The sequence below is a fragment of the Macaca mulatta genome, chromosome 1, assembly GCF_049350105.2.
Source record: "Macaca mulatta isolate MMU2019108-1 chromosome 1, T2T-MMU8v2.0, whole genome shotgun sequence".
NCBI classification, from domain to species: domain Eukaryota; kingdom Metazoa; phylum Chordata; class Mammalia; order Primates; family Cercopithecidae; genus Macaca; species Macaca mulatta.
The window spans coordinates 110,367,209-110,387,398 of record NC_133406.1 but is presented as its reverse complement, the minus strand read 5'-3'; the positions used below and the strand labels follow the sequence as shown (position 1 = coordinate 110,387,398).

Here is a 20,190-nt window from a genome sequence, read left to right as displayed (position 1 = left end):
AGAGTCTCACTCTATTGCCCAGAGCTGGAGTGCAGTGGCACGATCTTAGCTCACCGCAACCTCTGCCTCCCAGGTTCAAGTGATTCTCTTGCCTCAGCCTCCCGAGTAGCTGGGACTACAGGAGTACGCCACAACACAAGGTTAATTTTTGTATTTTTAGTAGAGATGGGGTTTCACCATGTTGGCCAGGCTAGTCTCAAACTCCTGACCTTAGGTGATCCGCCCACCTTGAGCCCCCAAAGTGCTGGGATTACAGGCGTGAGCCACTGGGCCCAGCCCTACTGCCAGCAAATTTGACACATCATTTGCAAGCACTGACATAGCAATTAAGCACATTTGCATATTCATCTGTACTCATTTTAGTTAAGCCCACCAGGTCTGGAGTCATTTACATTAGTTTCATGTTAATTATCAGAGGGGGTCTAAAAGACTACCTTATTCATGCCTAAAAAGCTGGTATCATATTTGCATAAATCAGCACGCCCATTTATATGCCACCTTCAAAGTACCCCCAAGCTTCCCCAGTAGGGTCGAGACACAGCTGATCAAAAAGAGCTCTCCCTCTGCCCATGTGCTCACCTGCGCTGCCCTGTCTGGGCCTCAGTCTGGTTGATCCAGTTCTTATAGAGGTGGACAGGGTCTGTGTGGACGCTGAGCACTTTGTCCTCTAGCACATCCTGGATAACCTTGCCCAGAATCTCCTGCAGGGCACTCTGTCCCCGCCCATTGCGGTAGAATCTCACCACCAGCCTCACCACTGTTGGGTTGCCTGTCACCACGTCCTGGGGCTGCTCCACCTTTGACCTGTGGTTTAAGAGGTCATTGAAGCTAGTCTTCTGCCTCTGTGTAGGACAAACCGTTACTTTTCCTTTTTGAGATTTTGGCTCTCAAAGCCTGCCCTGGTGTCCCTGCTCTTAAGGAATGTCTTGATATCTCTCTCATCCTTTGTGTTAGCATGTCAGCCCATATCCTCCCACTGTGCTGTCCCAGATGTTTTACAGTTTCTCCACAGGAGGCAGACAAGAGAGGTCTTCTGATTCCATTTCTACCCTTAAGCCTCAACAAGCTGTCACCTTGTGAAGAAGCCAACAGGGGCATCTCTTAACCCATTCTCTCCCCATTCCTTTGTGTCTGGAGAGCCTACTTGACTTCCTCCTGGAGTGCTGTCTTGAACAGCTGGAGCAGGAGATAGGCCTCTCGGCGGCTGGAGGCATAGTTGTACAGGCTGAAAATCACTGCCTCCATGAACTTGGTGGTTTTGTTCTGTGGCATCTGAAAGATCAGCTTGGCCAGGTAGATGGGCTGAGTCTGCAAGCAAGAGGGGAGACAGGAATGGCTGACCACGTACTTCAAGGACCAGTGATAGGATAAAGAAAGGTTTTCCCTCGATGGAAATCTGGAATGGAGAAAGCACTACCACACTTTCTCCAGGTGCTAGTGACATTCCAGACAAACAGGGGAAGAGGTAGTCTCTTTTCCTGGGGATAAGGAATTAAGATTATGGGAAAGGACACCTTGCATGGTGTCAAAGGCACAGACAAGAAGGCCTTGAAGTCTCAGACCCTCAGGAGATGGGAGAGACTTCTCCTTGGAAAGTCCTCTGCTAACCTGGAGCAGGTAGAAGAGGTGTTGGTATGCTTCTAGTTTCTGCCGTTTCTCTTTGCTCAGTGACTTTAATCCCTTCTGCTTGTCCAGAACCATCATATCCGACAGCTGTTCCTTATTCCTCTTGGTCAGCTTCTTGCAGTGGGAGACCACTTCCTGCAGGGGTGGAGGAATGGGTGATACAACCAGCCTAGGCCATCCCAGGGCACAGAACGTATGGTCCAGAATCAGTGCCTTGAAGAGCCAGGGCTTTCTGCTGTTCAAGGAACAGGCATAAGATGGGGGAGAGAAGCAGTTCTAGGGTGAGGAAGGGCCCCTCCTAGTGCCCTGAGACCCCATCTGGTTCCTCTCCTGTCATGGGAGTGAGTCTCCAAAGAGAATTAGGTTGCCAGGCTGAGGAATTGTGTCTATTTGGCTTTTGCTATCACTTCTTATTAGACTGCTACACACATTTGAGGTGGAGCTATCACTATGTCACTATTACCCTGTCACTGCATATTTGTATGGTAATTTATGATTTAAAGAGCTTTCTTATCTATCTCTATATTTGGCCTGGAGAGGCGGACATTCTCATTATTCCCAGTTTGCTAATGAGAAAACAGACTTAGAAGTGAAATGAACACCCACAGCCCCATCCCTAGGAATCAGCAGAGCCGGGCATTCTGATTTTAGGTCTCATGCTCTTTCTACTCTGTCATGGGTCCCCCGAAATGATTTATTAGAATGGCAGAGGGCCACTGGAACAAGGAACTGAGTCAGGTGATAAAATCCACACCATTTTGAAAAAATTGATTAGCAAACAGAGAATGGTCAGCATCACATCTCCAGAGGTAGACAGATCTGGGGAAGGGGAGGACTGGTGGGCCCCACACCTGCAGAGTGATCCGGTTCTTCACCAGCAGGCCAATCTTGATGTCCATGATGTTGAGGTCCTGCTCCAGCTGCTGATTGGATCGGATCTTCCTAACTACCTCTTCCTGGAGCTTCAGCAGCTCTGCCTCAGCCAAGAAGTCCTGCTGGCTTTGATTCAAGAGATGGGCAAATCTGCGGACCACACTGAGAGGAGGGTGGGGTGCATGCACTGGGAGGAAGGGAGGAGGCATCAGGATTAGGCATATCTCATCAGAGGCCTCCTTGCCAGTCCCTGCCCCAGAGTTAGCCCACCCCAGTCCCCGTTCTGCTTGGAATCAGCAGGTCCCCAACCCCAGTCGTCTTCTAACTGGTTCTGCTTGCACTTGGAGGGCAGTGGGTAGCCTCTTAGCCAGGCCTGTCCCTGAGCCCCCTGTCTTATAACTGGAGATGACATAATAGCTGCTCTTCCCCTACTTCTGATTCACCCCAGCCTGGGCCTATCCCAGGGACCTCTGACACCAAAGCCAGAGCCACAGCTCCCTCTGATTATCCTCCCAGACCTCCCTTGTCTACCGCAATTTACCACTTACTTCTGCTGGGCCAACCTGCTCCTCCTCCTACCTGCCAGCCACCACTCAGCCCTGCTTGCCCTCACAGTGCTCCTCTGTCAGGAGTGTCTGTACACACCAGGAAGGACAGGTAGATGGGAAGGACAGTGGGCTTTATAATATAGGAGAGGTCAGAGCTAGCTGGTGATTCTCCTTGAATCACCTTTGGAATTAGTATTTGAGCAAAAAAGAAAGAAGCCTCTGAGCTAATTTATTGGAAATAACAACAAAACAACTAATACATAGAATGTTTACTATGAGACAGAAGCTGTTCTAAGTGCTTTACACACTTAAGACCACCTGTGAGGTCAGTACACTATAACTATCCTCTCTTACCAATGATAACTCTGAGACTCAGAGAAGGTAAGCAACTTGCCCCACGTTACACAGTTAATAATAAATGAAGGAGTCAGATTTGGAAGATGAATAAAACTAGTCCCTGTCCCTAAAGGCAGTCTAGTAGGGAAACTAGACAAATAAACCACAATTCACTGCAATGTGGTTAGCGCTTTGAGAAGAGCAAACATGGGGATCTTTGGGAAAACAAAAGTGGGTTGCCCAACCCCACTGGGGAGTGAAGAAACACTGTAAGGAGGAGGTGAGACATCTCTGATGTCGGTGAAAAGGAGGTGGAGAGGGTGAATGTGGGGAGTGCCGAAAGTCCACTGTATCTGGAACACAGTGCAGAAGGTGTAGGTGGTGAGGGGCAGGTCAGTAAGGTTAGAGGTGCAGGGAAAGGCTGGATCACAGAGTCCCAAAGCTGTGGTTAGGAGATTGGACCTTACCCTCAAGGCAACAGGGCATCATGACAACTCTTAAGGAGGTGAGTGACATGATCACATGTACAGGTTTAATGGATTAATCTGGCTACAATAGGGGAACAAATTTTTTTTTTTTTTTTGACAGAGTCTTTCTCTGTTGCCCAGGTTGGAATTCAGTGACATGATCTCAGTTCCTTGCAACCTCTGCTTCCCGGGCTCAAGAGATTCTCCTGCCTTCGCCTCCCAAGTAGCTGGGATTACAGGCGTCTGTCACCACATCTGGCTAATTTTTGTATTTTTAGTAGGGACAGGCTTTCACCATGTTGGCCACACTGGTCTTAAACTCCTGACCTCAGGTGATCCTCCTGCCTCAGCCTCCCAAAGTGCTGGGATTACAGGTGTGAGCCACCACCATGCCTGGCCTGGGGACAAATCTTTGAGGAGTGAAGAAAGGTAGAATCCAAGACAATTCATGGCATCTTGGATTCGATGAAATACAGCATATTAACTCCTCAAAACAACCCTACAAGACAAATATTAGAATTATGTCCAGTTTATAAAGGAGAAAAGTGGGCAAGAAGGAAGTTAATTGGCCAGGTGTGGTGGCTCACGACTGTAATCCCAGAACTTTGGGCAGCCAAGGCGAGTGGATCACTTGAGCCCAGGAATTTGAGACCAGTCTGGGCAAAATGGGGAGACCCCCATCTCTACAAAAAATCAAAAGTTAGCCAGTTGTGGTAGTGTATGCCTCCAGTCCCAGCTACTCAGGAGGCTGAGGTGGGAGGATAGTTTGAGCCTGGAAGGTTGAGGCTGCAGTGAGCCGTGATTGTGTCACTGCACTCCAGCCAGGGTGACAGAGTGAGACTCTGTCCCAAATAAATAAATAATCAATTAAAAAAAAAAAAAGAAGTTAAGTAACTTGCTGAGGGCCATGCAGCTAGTAAATGGTAGAGCTCTGAATAAAGTTTGGGGGCCAGTGAAGTCAGGAGACAGCACTAGGGAAAAACAAATTCTTCCAGAAAAACCATAAACTGAAGAGAAGAAAAAGAAGACAAAAAATGGCCAGGACAATGGTATTAGTGTAGCCACAGAGACAAAATAGAATGGGCTAGGTTGGGGAGAGGGAAGGAGAGAAAGAAGCTTGTTGACAGGAAGCAGACGGCCTGAGTGTGCATGACCAGAGAAGGGACAGGCAAAGTCCCTGTGGGCAGTTCAGGGGCGAAGAAGGACTGAGGAGGTGAAGGAGAGGATTCCTGAACAGGACATTTCACCAGAAGCCCAAGAGTGCAGCCTTAAGGCCAGGAAGGAAAGGGGTCTACTGCTTCAGGAACTCAGGGGCTAGAGGTGAATGTAGAAATGGACTACTTGTCAATTTCACAAAAAGGAAGGGGATGCCATTTGCTGGGCTTCTGAACTTGTAGAACAAGGGCCAGGAAGGACCTCTTTAAAGCTTTAAATGAGCACTCAACTAATGGGGAATACGGAGCAGGAAGATGAAGCACCCTTGGGTGCTTCTCACATTCCCCACACCACAGAATGGACTCTGTGTGCCTCACCAGGCCTTGTTTGTGCTGGGCCACAGAGGTCTGGAGGGGAGAAGTTGGAACCCGAAGGAAAGAAGCAAGATCCTTTTCTTTTTGCTTTGGTGGTAGCAATAGGTAGATAATCTAAGCCTGGTACAAAAAGAGCCTGGTTAGAACTTTCACTGTGACAAGGCTATCTGTGATTGGGATGAGCAGGTGGGCTTTTGTTACAACCTCTGCTCCACGTTCCTGCACAGACGACTTATGACTACCTTCCCCTTACCTGCTGTGCAGTCCCAGAAGGATGTCTAGACCTGCCTGGCTCTGTGGGGTGCTCTCCCTCCCATCAGCTGGGGAGGGTGGATCAGGCAGCTCACCTAATATCCTGTAGTCATCCTGGGCTTTCCTGGCTCGGAAAAATGCCTGGATCTTTACAATGGACTTAACCTGCCACGAACACAGATGGGAAAAGGGTTGCTGGCTGTCCTTGCTCTAGTCTCATGGGTAAAGGTTGGGTATGTGGGCAGGGGGAGCAAGGTGACACTCACGTTCTTCTGGAAGTAGTGCAGACGCCTCAGGTATTGCCTCCGAGTTGCCCACATCCGGGCCCAGGCCTGGATCTGGGACAAGAAACACACTGCCTCAGCTCCAGCTTGAGGCCCACCCTCAGTCCCAGGCCAATTCAGCCAAATCCAGAGATCACAAGGAGGTGACAATACTGCAAGATTGTTCTCAGAGGGTCTTTCGAGAGAAAGAAGCCTGCCAAAACCACTGTAGCTACCTTGATTATGGCATCCAGGTTTGCCTTAAAATACTGCAACCGCTCCAGGTAAATCTTCCGCTGCCTATAACCCCGCCAATGAGCCTGCAAATCAGGAGAGAAAGGGCAGTAACTCAAGTAGGTCTCCTTTGGTCAGGGAGGCTTTTAAGAAAATCCTTGTCCTGGGCTCTCCAGGGAACGGAAGTGGGCAGTTAAATAGAGGGGGAAGGGGAAAGTGGCCCTGTTCTCAAAGAACTTCCAGCTTCATGGGGAAGACCAAATGGCTGCACATAGCCAACAATGCCCTCTGCCATACTTCCTGGTCCCAGAACAAACACCCACATACCCACACCCACACACCTCTAACCAATACCTCTTCACAGAAACTCAACTATAAGATACAGTCCTAAAAGATAATAAAGCATACACCTACTCACCAACTTCACCAAAGTATGTACCATATCAGCCTAAAATACACTCATACACCCATATGCAGACCACCCACACCCTATCACACACTCCACCCTCCCTCATGTGCACAGAAAGTGGGCAGAGAGCAGTCTGGAAATGAATGTGGTTGTGTGGATGCGAAGTGTGTACAGGCACAAAGCCGTGTGCTCACCATCTCTGCCAGGGGCCACCTGGGCAGCAGGTCACTAATGCTCTCATAACTCACATTCTCTTTACAACACAATCCAGCTCCTGACCCTAGCTTTCAGCAAATCGTCCCACCAAGGTCCCCAGTAATTCAGCTGTCAGGCCAATGGCCTCTCCCCTAGCTGATCTGCTGCAAAGGGTCCAACTGACATCTGCACAAATCATGCCTCCTTTGGTCTCTAAAATCTCAAGGCCCTCTTCCATTCCAGTCTCCTTCCTAGGAGCCTTTTCCCTTTCACTCCAAGCTTGTGTGGGATTAATTTTCCTAAAGTACCTCTTAGACTGTCCCAGCCTATTTCCAGAAGTTTTCAACCATCTGACCCCACACTGCCTATTTGACTTTCCACTGGTCCCCACCTTCTTAAGGATCCTAGATGCATCAGACTTTTCACTTTCTTCTAAACATGCCTTATGGTTTTCTGTCCCCAAACCTTTTATACCCACCCTTGTTCCCAGCCCTATCTCTACCCACTGAAATCCTTCCCATCTTTTTTTTTTTCCTTTGAGACAGGGTCTCAAAGGCTGGAGTGCAGTGGTGCCTAGGCTCAAGAGCCTCCTAGGCTCAAGTGATCCTCCCGCCTCAGCCTCCTAAGTAGCTGGAATCACAGGCATGTGTCACCATGCCTGATTAATTTTTTATGTTTTGTAGAGATGGGGTCTTACTATATTGCTCAGGTCAGTCTTGAACTCCTCGACTCAAGTGATCCTCCCACCTCGGCCTCCCAAAGTGCTGAGGTTACAGGCATGAACCACCATGCTTGGCCCTTCCTGTCTTTTAGTCCCCATGTTCACTGCAACCTCCACCTCCCAGGTTCAAGGGATTCTCCTGCCTCAGCCTCCCAAATAGCTGGGATTACAGGCGCCTGCCACCATGATCAGCTAGTTATTTTTTAAATTTTTAGTAGAGACGGGGTTTCACTATGTTGGCCAGGCTGGTCTTGAACACCTGACCTTGTGATCCACCTGCCTCAGCCTCCCAAAGTGCTGGGATTAACAGGCGTGAGCCACCGTGCCCAGCAAGGGAGCAACCCCTTTCATTCAGTTGCCCCCAGCCCTTCCTAAAGCCAGTTCTGCCAGCTTTCCCTCGAGGCTTACATGGCCCCTCTGTTGGGAAAGGATGTAAAAGAGGATAGCTTGGTCCATGATGCCAGCTGTCCATGTTGGAGCCTAGATGTCAGGAAGCCCCATTTCCATGCCTGCCCTCAGGACTCTTTCTTTTCCTCCTCCAGGTACTGCCTGGAAAGTTGCTGTGGGTGGTCTGAAGTTGCTGTGGGTGTGAAAGAGAGTGGTCTGCTCTCTGCTCTTTCCCACTACACAACCTCCACCAGGCTCCTTAAGGCCTCTGAATTGGTCAGAATTCAGGACCCTGGCTGGGGTTCTGGCCAGGGTGGGTCAGAGCTTTTAGGAGATAAAGTCTCAGCACACCTAGGCAGCCTCATTTTGGATTTTCCTTTCCCCTGGCAAGAGGCTCAAGGCTCTGGGCTACCTCTCTCTTTCTCTGTCTCCCAGAACCCAGGCCACAGCCCACACAGCTCTGGTACTAGTGACAAATGTTCCCTCTGACTCCATCTTCTTTCTCACTGTCGGTGTGGTTTTTCATCGCCTTAGTGTGAAATTCCAGACTGGGCTTAGGATGGAGAAATCCCTATGATTCAGACCACTAAATACAGCTCACTAAAGTTCTGTATTGAGTTCTGGGACCAATGCCCTGAAAACAAAATCTCATAATGGCTCCCATCAATGGAGCACTTACCACACTAAGTGCTACATGTAATTTTCCTATTGAATCTTCCCAATCAACATATGAGGTGAGCACCATCATTATGAATGAGAAGACTGAGTGCTAGAGAGGGCATAAGTAAGGTGCCCAATGTCATATGACCCAGAAGTGGTAGGACCAGGAGGCAAACTCCACCTTCTGACCCCAAAGCCTAAGCTCTCAATTACCCCCCAACACCGTCAGTCATAATCAAGGGCCATTTGCCAGTCCCGGTCTGCACATCTGTCTCCCTTGGAGTCCTCTGGTGTTGTCTTTGTGTCCCTCCTATCACAATGTCTAACATCAAGTGTACTCCAATTTCTGTGAGGGGAGAGATGTGATTACTCACCCTTAGGCCTCGCACCCATCTCCCACCCTTGCCTAGTGCCAAGTGGCATGCTCTTGGCATTCAAAAAGTTTATGAAAGCATCTTTACATTGCCAGCACCCCCATGAGGCCCTCCAGATCACATCTGCCTGGGAAGGTATCTGCTCAACTGCCACGATTCCTGGCTTGCACAGTGCCTCTGGCTATCTTCTCTACCAGCCTCATGTCTCAGTTACTTACAGGTCAGTCTCAGAGGCCACACTGGACCATCCACGGGTTGGAAGAATAAAAATGGGAAGGGCTGGTTGGAGAGGAAAGGTAGAAGACTCTTCTTTTCCTAAAGGATATTTCACCCCTTTTCTGTTTAACCACCACTTCTTCGAGCCCTCCTGGTGTCTAAGCCTTGATGTCTTACTAAACACACACACACACACACACACACACACACACACACACACACACACACACACACAAACACTTTTAGAGACAGGGTCTCACTCTGCTCTCTCTGTTGCCCAAGCTGGAATGCAGTGGTGCCATTATAGCTCATTTCAGCCTCAAACTCCTGGCCTCATGCAATCCTCCCACCTCAGCTTTCTGACTGGCTGGAATCATAGGTGTTAGCCACTGCACCCAGCTAAATCTTATTTCACTCTTCCCTTGGGGAAGCTAAAAAGCAGCTCTTACTCTCTGGATAGTGATGATGATGACCTAAATAGCATGGTAACTTCTACCATGTTCTTACCTACCTCCCAGGCACAATTTATAAACAATTGAGATATTACCCAACTTAATCCTCATAACAACTCTATAAGGTAGGTGCTTTCATTAGCCCTATTTTTCAGATGAAAAGACTGAGGGACCAGTGAGGAAACTGAGGGAGAGAGGGTAAGTAACTTGCCAGGGTCACACAGCTAAGAGGTGACAGAGCTGGGATTCAAACGTACATGGTCTGGGTCCAGAACCTATGCTTTTAACCACTACTATTTAGAGGCCGAAAGATCATTCCCATGTCAGTAAAAAGGAAGCAGGGTGGATACCCTGGAGCCCAGATAAGCGCAGGCCCTGAAGACTGAGAAAGCCAGAGCCTGCCACCTGGATCTGGATGACTGCTGGGAGCCAGGTCCTCAGAAAGTGGGAATGCTCAGCAAACTTCTGTCGAACTAGGAAGCCACGGAGGCGGGCCTGGAGCTGGACGACAAAGCCCGTGTTGGCTTTCCAGAGCTGTTGGCGGTCATAGGCAGCAGTGACCTTGGTGACAGCTGACTGTGGAGGCAGGAGAGAGATGCTGTGGTCTTTCAGGGAGTGGGAGCCTCTTCTTCAGGGCATTCCCATCCAAAATCCCCCACCCTTGCAGGGGCTCTGCCAACCTGGATCTCCCCCCGGGTCAGGTGAGAGGTGTGGAGGCGGCAGCCAGAGGGTTGCTCCCAGGTCCCCTGGAAGGTCTGCAGATGGAAGTAGTAGGCAGTGCCATCGTTCATGTCATGTTGAACCCAGAAAGCTGAGTCTGCTAAGCAGAAACCAAGCAAGCAGAAAAGGTTCAGAGTAGGCAAGGGGTGGCTGGGGCAGGCAGAGAAGAGGAGGGTCAGGTTGGGGCCATTACCTGGACGCTGTTTCTTTGCCATGGCACCTTCCAGGGCTCGCTGGTAGCCGTTGGCACAGTTGGGAACTACCCCTCGAAGGGCCACTGCGGGGTTCCTCAACACCCGCTCAGTCTGGGCTGCCTTGCCCTCCTTGATGGCTTGATTGATGGCGGCCACACCAAGAGCCACTGACAGGGGCATCAGGAGACAGCAGTCAATACTTTGCCTAAGTCCCTCCCATGGGCCTTAGCCTGTCCACTAGGGACAGATTCCATGAAAGAGGACACAAAATCACCCTTCTGAAGGAGTAGACAGGAACATCCCAGGATGGACAGAGACACATACATGAAAAGCAGCACCATGCAACTGTGCTTGGAGGGAAAGGCAGCAGCAGTCAAGGAAGCACTCCGAGGGAGGCAGCGTGGGGCTAGGCTGAGTTGGGGCTTGATAAAAGGAAAATCAGCTTGAACAGAAGCATAAAGGCCCAGAGCAGTGGTTCATGCCTGTAATCCCAACACTTTGGGACGCTGAGGCAGGCAGATCACTTGAGCCCAGGAGTTTGAGACTAGCCCGGCCAACATGGCAAACCCCCATCTCTATAAAAAAAATACAAAAATTGGCCAGGCGCTGTGGCTCACGCCTGTAATCCCAGCACTTTGGGAGGCCAAGGCGGGCAAATCACCTGAAGTCAGGAGTTCGAGACCAGCCTGGCCAATATGGTGAAACCCCGTCTCTACTAATAATACAAAAATTAGCCAGCTGTGGTGGTGGGTGCCTATAATCCCAACTACTCAGGAGGCTGAGGCCCAAGAATCGCCTGAACCTGGGAGGTGGAGGTTGCAGTGAGCCAAGATTGCACCACTGCACTCCAGTCTTGGTGACAGAGCGAGACTCTGTCTCAAAAAAAAAAAAAAGAAAAAATATTAGCCAGGTATGGTAGTGCATGCCTGTACTTCCAGCTACTCAGGAGTCTGAGGTAGGAGGATTGCTTCAGAGGTTGCAGTGAATGGAGATCACAGTACACTGCCCTCTAGCCTGGGTGACAAGAGTGAGACCCTGTCTCAAAAGAGAAGCATAAAGGCAGGATATGGGCAGAGGACTCTGGGACAGTTTCTTTTTTTTTTTTTTTTTTTTTGAGACGGAGTCTCGCTCTGTCGCCCAGGCTGGAGTACAGTGGCCGGATCTCAGCTCACTGCAAGCTCCGCCTCCCGGGTTTAGCCATTCTCCTGCCTCAGCCTCCCGAGTAGCTGGGACTACAGGCGCCCGCCACCTCGCCCGGCTAGTTTTTTGTATTTTTAGTAGAGACGGGGTTTCACCGTGTTAGCCAGGATGGTCTCGATCTCCTGACCTCGTGATTAGCCCGTCTCGGCCTCCCAAAGTGCTGGGATTACAGGCTTGAGCCACCGCGCCCGGCCTCTGGGACAGTTTCTTAGGAGAAGAGAGCCTAAGAGGTGGGAATGGCTGATGTAGCATCTGCCTTCCAGTCACTAGTAGACAGACAGATGGACAGAGAGACCACAGCCACTGAGAACTAACACCACCAGCACCACACATCAGCACACCCCTGTCTACTTGCACTGAGTCTGCCTATTTTCCTCAAACTCCTGCCAATTCCTCTTCTCTCACTCCAAGTCTAAACATTTTCTACCCAGAGCTGATTGACTATTGGAACCCAAACTCAAGTTACCAGCAGAAATGGGATTTCTGACTACTGTGTGATCTCACACGCCCACATTACAGGGAAAGTGTCCACAGGAAGGCACAGAGGGAGGCAGCGGGTGAACCATGGATTCTCACCTCCTGAGAATTTCCTGCCCTGCTGACTGCCAGGAAATCCATCCTGCAGTCCGAACAGCAGCCCTCCTGCTCTGACTCTGGCCTGCCTCACCACAGAGGTTGAAGGAAGACGGAGGTGACCAGGGAGGCCGCCTGACCATCTGGGCTGCTGCTGAGCCCACATCCCTCCCCTCCCAGGGTCCCCTGCTCAGCCCATTTACTTCTCTGAGCTGTATTAGTGTCCTGGTTGGCTCTGACCACTCCCTGGCGGATCTCCTCAAGCCACAGCACAGCTCCAGGATCCCCTGTCACCTGGTAGATTGAGGGAGGAAAAAAAAAGATGAGACCCCAAGCTAATCTCTCTAGGTTCCCAGGCCAAGATGCCTAAGGGAACCAAACTGCAGGCAGGCATTGGGAGCCACAGGGACAGTGATCTCTACTCAGCTCCCTGTCCTGTGTGTGGGCACGTGTGGCATGTGGTTCCCTGGGATGTGGCCAGGCTCAGAAGGCTCTCTTTTCCTGCTGGGCTTTTAACTCTACTCAGTTTGGCCACAGCACCTCCAGAACCACAGAGGCTCTGCATAGCTCCTCAAACCCTCAGCATCCACCACCTTCTCAACAGCTCAATTCCGTGCTCTTGTGCCTCAGTCATGTCCAGGGATAGCCCACACTGGAGGCTCCACCTACCTGCCCCCACGCCCCACTCCCCTAGGCCTCATTGCAACTTCTCAGGCTGATCCTGACCATGACTTTTACCTTCTCTTTCCTTTTCTTGCTCCACACTCCTCTACCCGACAAGGTAGTGGGAAGATTACATGAGGCCACAGGTTAAGTAATCCCATGCCTGCCACACTGTCAGACTGATAAAGGCTTGAACCCTTCCTTGCCTCACACAACCCCAGATTCTACTCCTTCCCAACTCTCCTCATTAATAATAGACTTTGTAAACTAACATTTTATTGAGTACTGACTATGTGCCAGGCAGTATTCTAAAGCACTTTCTTATGCATTAATACTTGTAAAGCACATAAAATGATGCTTGGCGCAGAGTGAGGACTCAATGAATGTTAGCCAGTACTACTGTCATATTATCTCACTTACACCCCATAACTATGAGATACGCTCATTACTGCCACAAGCTTGTAGGTAATGAAACAGAGGCACAGAGAGGTTAAGTAACACGTGCAGGGTCAGGCTGCCAGGACGTAGGCTCCAGTAGTCTGGCCCAGGAGCCTGGGCTCTCAACCACTCTCTACTGCAATATACTCAGGGCGTTTCAGGTTCAAAATCCTGCCCCATTTGTCAATTCATTTAATTTTCACCCTCATTCTGGGAGCTGGGTAGGACCAGGTAGGCAGTACTTTACAGATGAGTAAATAGAGCTCAGAGATATCAAGGGATTTGCTCAAGGTCACATGGTCACTAAGGGTCAGAGTGGGAAATCCAGCCTGGTTCTCTGGCTCCCAGGTCTGTGCTCTTCCCATGGACTGTCCACTGCCCTGGCAATGGGGGCCATCCTTCTTTACCAGATTGGAACACCCCCCGACCCCCACCCAGAAGCCATTGTGTCCATCAGAATAGAGCTCTGCCAGACTGGGTACAGTGCAACCCACAGAGAATGTTCTTCCTGCTCTGATGACCAGCCCTAACTTCACCTGGGCCTTCTGCCTTTTGGCTGCCACAAGGAGGAGATGGTACCGAGGGGCGACAGGGAGGCTGATATCATCGAGGCCAGCTGCAGGAAGCAGTAGGGCAGACAGAGTCTTCTCAGGGCTGCCTTTGTCCAGAGCCTCATTGATGAGGCTGATTGCAAGGACCCCTAAGAAACAGAGATCTAGGTGTGTGGGGGGCCCCTAGACTTACGGCTAAGGGACAGGCTGCCTAAGTTGGGCCATCTCCACCCAGCTCCAGACTATACTCACGGTCAGTCTCTTCCTGGGCCTGTGCATTGACCTGGCTCACGGTGGCCTGCAGGTCATTCCAGCTCAGGAAGTCCTCACCCATCCCACGCTCCTGTTGCAATTTCAGCAGGGCATCGAAGTAACTGGCAGCGGGGTGAAGGGCAGAGAGGTGAGTAGCATGTAAATCATCAGCCAGAAGTCAGGGGAAAGAGTTGAACGATTTTCCTCACTTGACCTCCAGGACACCACACTCTTTTAGTTCTCTTCTTGCCTCACAGGCTGTTCTTTCTGAGACACCCCTGCTGGTTCCTCCCTGACGTCTAAACATGGGAGCACCCCAGTCTTCAGTCTCCAGACCTCTTCTCTCTCCATACTCACACTGTAGGTGATCTCACCCAATCTCATGACTTTAACACCATATGCTCCCGAAAGCACATCTCCAGCCCATTCATTTATCCCAGCCAGTTCCTTGTGATTTCCAAGTGAATGTCTAACAAGCACCTCAAACCCAACAGCTCACATCTGAACTGATTCCCCTGCTTAACCTGCGTGTCCCACTATCTCTCCCATCTTGCCCCAAATCTTGGAGTCATACCTAATTCCATTCTCTCTTATACCCCATATCTATTATATGACCAAATCCTGTCAGTTTGCTTTCAAAATGTATCCAAAATCTGACTCCTCTTCCCCATCTCCACTACCGCTCAAGGCCAAGCCCCCATCATCTCTTGCCTAGATTACTCCAATAGCTGTCTAACAGGTCTCCCTACTTTCCCCTTGTACCCCTGCAGTCAATTCTCAGCACAGCAGCCAGAAAGATCCTGTTACGTAGATCAGATTGCTGGGCATGGTGGCTCACACCTGTAATCCCAACACTTTAGGAGGCCAAGATGGGAGGATAGTTTGAGCCCAGGAGTTCAAGACCAGCCTGGGCAACATAGAGATCCTATCTCTACAAAAAATTAAAAAATTAGCCAGGCATGGTGGCATGTGCCTATAGTCCTAGCTACTTGGGAGGCTGAGTCGGGAGGATCACTTGAGTCAGGAGTTCAAGGATGCAGTGAGCCGTGATTGCATCACTACACTCCAGCCTGGGTGACAGAGCAAGACCCTGTCTCTAAAAATAAAAAAAAAATGAAATAGGTCAGATCAACTCCCTCCTGGCTCAAAACCCTCCCATGGCTTCCTTCCTCACTCAGAGTAAAAACCAGAGTCCTACATGGTCAGGCCTTGGCTACTTGGTCTTCATCTCCCACTCCTCTTTCTTCCTCACTTGACTCCACCACACTGGCTTCTTGGTGTTCTTTGAACACACCATGCACATTGCTTTCTCAAGGCCTCTGCCCCAGATAGACTCATGGCAATCATTTATGCCCTTTAGGTCTCTTTCAAAATGACCTCCTCAGCAAAGAGGCTTTGCATAACTACATTATGTAAAACAGAAAAACCGTCCCTACTATGTCTCTACCCGTTACTCACTTTGCCCTATTTTATTTTATTTTTCTCTATGCCTCTTCTTTTCTTTTCTTTCTTTCTTTCTTTTTTTTTTTTTTTTTGAGACGGAGTGTCGCTCCTGTTGCCCAGGCTGGAGTGCAATGGTGCAATCTCGGCTCAACACAACCTCTGCCTCCCGGGTTCAAGTGATTCTCCTACCTCAGCTTCCAGAGTAGCTAGGATTACAGGCATGTGCTACCACGCCCAGCTAATTTTGTATTTTTAATAGAGATGGGGTTTCTCCATGTTGGTCAGGCTGGTCTCAAACTCCTGACCTCAGGTGATCCTCCTGCCTCGGCCTCCCAAAGTGCTGGGATTACAGGCATGAGCCACTGCTCCCGGCCACCTCATCTTCTTTTCTAATCATCTGTCTCCCTCTACTAGCATGTAAGTTAGACAAGAGCAGAAAGTGTTTTGTTCACTGGTGTTTCCCCAGCACCTAGAGTAATATCTGGCACATGGGTCAGTACTCAAACATCTGCTAGGAAAGAATGAATCAAGGAAGAAAAGAGGAATGACTGTGACCCCATCCACTCCCAGGAAGAAACACAGGCGAGGGAACTGTGAACAGACCCAGAGGGTGGGCCTGGGCCCAAGAATGGGACATCATACACAAGGCAAGTCTCCAACAGAAGACTGCTGAGTCTTGGCTGCATTCCCCCATCCCTCACTCCCAATGTGTGGCTAAGCCTTTCTCACCGCTGGGCATTTTCTCCTTCCACCTCTGCCAGGCCTGTGGCAGGGTTCACCAGGCTGCTCCAGAAGCCACTGGCATCCTGGGCCTCCAGGGCCCGGTTAATCAGGACCACAGCTGAGAGCATCTCCACAGCCACGAAGAGCTCCTCCTGGCCAAGCTCCTACAATGGGTGGGAGGGCCAGTTCCCAAGTGGGCAGGTGAAAGGTCTGAAGGCCTATTCACCATCCTGCCCCCAAGGTTCTCAAATATCCCAGTGTCTCTATCCCAAAACCCCAGTGGCCTGATTCATTCACTAATAATCATCATACGAAATGCTTGAGAATACTTACTATGTGCTCAATTATACGTACTTCACATACATTATCATTTAATTTTCTTTTTTTTTTTTTTTTTTTTGAGACGGAGTCTCGCTCTGTCGCCCAGGCTGGAGTGCTGTGGCCGGATCTCAGCTCACTGCAAGCTCCGCCTCCCGGGTTCCCGCCATTCTCCTGCCTCAGCCTCCCGAGCAGCTGGGACTACAGGCGCCGCCACCGCGCCCGGCTAGTTTTTTGTATTTTTAGTAGAGACGGGGTTTCACCGTGTTCGCCAGGATGGTCTCGATCTCCTGACCTCGTGATTCACCCGTCTCGGCCTCCCAAAGTGCTGGGATTACAGGCGTGAGCCACCGCGCCCGGCCCATTATCATTTAATTTTCATAATAAGCCGACAATAGAACCATAGTATCATTAATATCCCCATTTCATGGATGAGCCCACAACCAATAATGTAAGTCAAAATGAGCTGCCTGATTTCAAAGCCCACACTTAACAAGTAAGCTCTACCAGCTCCCATTGGTCCCTACTGCACATCAAGAACTGCATTAGCCAGGTGCAGTGGCTCACGTCTGTAATCCTAGCACTTTGGAGGCCAAGATGGGCAGATCGCTTGAGCTCAGGAGTTTGAGACCAGTCTGGCCTACATGGCAAAATCTTGTCTTTACTAAAAATACAAAAATTAGCTGAGCATGGTGGCGCGTACCTGTCGTCCCAGCTACTCGGGAGACTGAGGCAGGAGGATTGCTTAAACCCAGGAGGTGGAGGTTGCAATGAGCCGAGATCATGCCAGTGCACTCTAGCCTGGGTGACAGAGTCAGACCCTGTCTTAAAATAAAATTTAAAAAAATTGAACTGCACTAGGCCCTGGGTATACAGAGATGAAAATGGAGTGGTCGCCTCCACACTGCACTGCACCACACACCCAAAAAGCTCTGGCCCCATTTCCCTGCCCTGCCTTCTTCTCCTTTTCAAACATCTGCTTATGCTGTGCCCTCTGTTTAGAGCACCCTTCCTATTTTCTTCTCTTTTTTTGTTGCGATAGAGTCTCACTCTGTGGCCCAGGTTGGAGTGCAGTGACGCAATGTTGGCTCTCCCGGGTTCAAGAGATCTCTGAGCCTCAGCCTCTGGAGTAGCTGGGATTACAGGCATGTGCCATCACCACACCTGGCTAATTTTTGTATTTTTAGTAGAGATGGGGTTTCACCATGTTCGCCAGGCTGGTCTTGAACTCCTGGTCTCAAGTGATCTGCCTGCCTGGATCTCCCAAAGTGCCGGTATTGTAGGCGTGAACCCCCATGTCCAGCCCCCTTCCTATCTTCTCCTAACAGAATGTTGTGAACATCAACAACAATAATATTAATAGCTAAAGCTTACTTTCAGGTTCTTCTCTAAGCAAATATGTTACTTCATTTAATCCTATAGCCTGAGGTAAACATATTATTGTTCACATTTTATATTCAAAGAAATTGAGCAGCAGAGAAAGTAATTAACTTGCCCAATGTCACATAGCTAAGAACTAGCAGAGCCAGATTGGAACTCATGCAGCCCAGCTCAAAAGTCCACAACTTTAGTCACAATGCTTTACTTCTTAGTACTTATTTTATGCTTCCTTTTACATAGTCATTCCTATGTTGAACTATGCCTTTCCTGAGGGCTGTGCCTGTATCCAAGTCATGCTGGGAGTAGACGCTCTATAAACACCTGCTGTGGGTGTAGTTCTCTATTGATTCTCTTCCAGGAAGCTTTTCCAGCTCTGCTTCCTCCATTTCCTTGGTCTGAAGACTTCTTCCACCTATGTCATCTGCTCTTCTCTCCCTGTGTCTCTCTTTGGACCCTCAGGTGTATTCTAACTCCTCCGACAGACTAAAAGTCCCTAAGTGAGGGCCCTGTCACTTCACTGTCAGAGAAGAGGTATGGACTGGGACGAGGTGAGACAGCGAAGTGGTTCAAAGCATGGGCCCCTGCATCCACTCCCAGCACTGGCACTCACAGCTGTGTTGGGCAAGTGACTTAACCTCTGCATCTCAGTTTCCCCATCTCTAAAACAGAATGCCTCCCTCATAGGGTCTTTTTAAGGATTAAGTGAGTATATAAAGCAGTGTTTGCTCAAGGTAATGGCTATTAAAATATGCTCAGTAAGGCAGGGATGGTAGCTCTTTCCCCATCCTAATCTTGTGCCAGCATCTCATATTGCACTCACAAGAGGGTGGCCTGGGCTGCCTGTCCTGATCCCTCCAACTACTTGGGGGCTGCAGAGCTAGACCCATATTTCTGGGGCTTACCCCCTGCTGCTGCTGCTGGAGCACTGCCAGCTCCTGCTGGTACATAGCTGACGCAACAGGGTACACTGGAGGCAGCTGGGCCTCAGGGCACATCAGCTCCTTCACAGTGTCAGCCGCCACTCCCCTCTGGATGGCTTTGTTGATCCGCTGCACAGCATGGAGCACTGCAAGGGAGGAGAGCAACAGGTTGTACAGGCTGGGCATTCAGTGGCATCTCCACTCTCCTGACCAACTAGGCTCTGCTGGGGGATCTTGGTGGGGAAATTGCTTTGTAACTGCTCTGAAAAACCTGTGAGGTTTTCTGCTAGGTTTAAAATGCATTTCTAAATGTTCAGGAAGAAAAGGGGCTGGGTCCCTTTAAGAAGAGGCTTTGTAAGAAGCAATTTGTCAGGCCTTGAAATTGAGTAGCTCAGCATGTAACACAGAGTGGCTGTCATGGCAGAGGGTGAGTTCCTAAGGTGGTGAGCACAAGATTGACAGGTGGCTATGGAGCGTAACTAAGATGAGGTTAGTCAGGGGGCTCTAGGGACCAAGGCTTGATGACAGCACAGAGAAATAAGGAACCAGTTCCAAGGTGGAGCCGTTTGCTGCAAAGGGCAGCAGTAAGCTTAAAAGGGGCTGTGGTGCCTCAACGTAGTCTGAGTTTACAAACTCCGTGGCTAACAAAATGCCAAGCAGATAGGGGCACTGGCATCAAGGAGAGCACAATCTACTGGGAAGAGCTAAGGATACCAAAGTACTTACAGTGCACTGCTGTCAATGTCATGTTAGAAGTCCACCTCCCCCAACCCCCACACAATGCTATGGCAGAGCAGGGGAGGAGGGATTCTGGCTGGCAGAGCAGGAAGACTTCACAGAGGAGGAAGCCTTGGAGACAGCTCTGGAGAATGTTTTCACCTGCTTATCAACAGGTGAGAATGCGGGAGAAATGTAACCCAAAGGACCAGAGGCCGGTGACGGGAAAGGCTGGAGGGCAATCTAGGGAGAATAGACAGTTTGCTAGGCTGAACTGGGTGGAATGTGAACAGAAGAGCTGGCAAAGAACTCTGGAAAGGTCTTATCTGCCAGGACAAACAGACAGGACTAAAGTGTGGGCTAAATAATGCAAGAATCCATGAAGGTCTGAAGATGTTCAACAAGGGAGATAAGATCAGATCTGTGCTTCAGAGATTACTCTGGCAGCGGCAATCGGCAATCGGGAATGAACTGAGCAGATTAGGAAAGCAGCCAGTCAGGAGTGGCCTGGGGGCTACTGAAAGCTAGTGAATGTTGGAAAGCTCTGTTAGACGAA

The 20,190-nt window shown here is 49.8% G+C and overlaps 1 protein-coding gene across 5 annotated transcripts in view; it reads right to left on the bottom strand.

Moving 5' to 3' along the window:
* IQGAP3 (IQ motif containing GTPase activating protein 3) overlaps positions 1-20,190 on the bottom strand; it is a 45,748-nt gene that overhangs the window by 12,761 nt on the left and 12,797 nt on the right. For 3 of the 5 annotated variants that reach the window (XM_001114017.5, XM_077942448.1, XM_077942439.1), the window contains exons 12-26: positions 18,900-19,063; positions 16,306-16,463; positions 14,134-14,255; positions 13,867-14,030; positions 12,433-12,523; positions 10,456-10,623; positions 10,223-10,362; positions 9,948-10,118; positions 6,131-6,214; positions 5,898-5,969; positions 5,727-5,796; positions 2,478-2,686; positions 1,609-1,761; positions 1,145-1,308; positions 580-804 (exon numbers count right to left, since the gene is read on the bottom strand). In XM_001114017.5, coding sequence (XP_001114017.4) covers positions 580-804; positions 1,145-1,308; positions 1,609-1,761; positions 2,478-2,686; positions 5,727-5,796; positions 5,898-5,969; positions 6,131-6,214; positions 9,948-10,118; positions 10,223-10,362; positions 10,456-10,623; positions 12,433-12,523; positions 13,867-14,030; positions 14,134-14,255; positions 16,306-16,463; positions 18,900-19,063 — 2,155 coding nt within the window. Of the gene's footprint in view, positions 1-579; positions 805-1,144; positions 1,309-1,608; positions 1,762-2,477; positions 2,687-5,726; positions 5,797-5,891; positions 5,970-6,130; positions 6,215-9,947; positions 10,119-10,222; positions 10,363-10,455; positions 10,624-12,432; positions 12,524-13,866; positions 14,031-14,133; positions 14,256-16,305; positions 16,464-18,899; positions 19,064-20,190 lie in introns of all 5 variants that reach the window. The other 2 variants (XM_077942430.1, XM_015112166.3) reach the window with 2 other exon arrangements.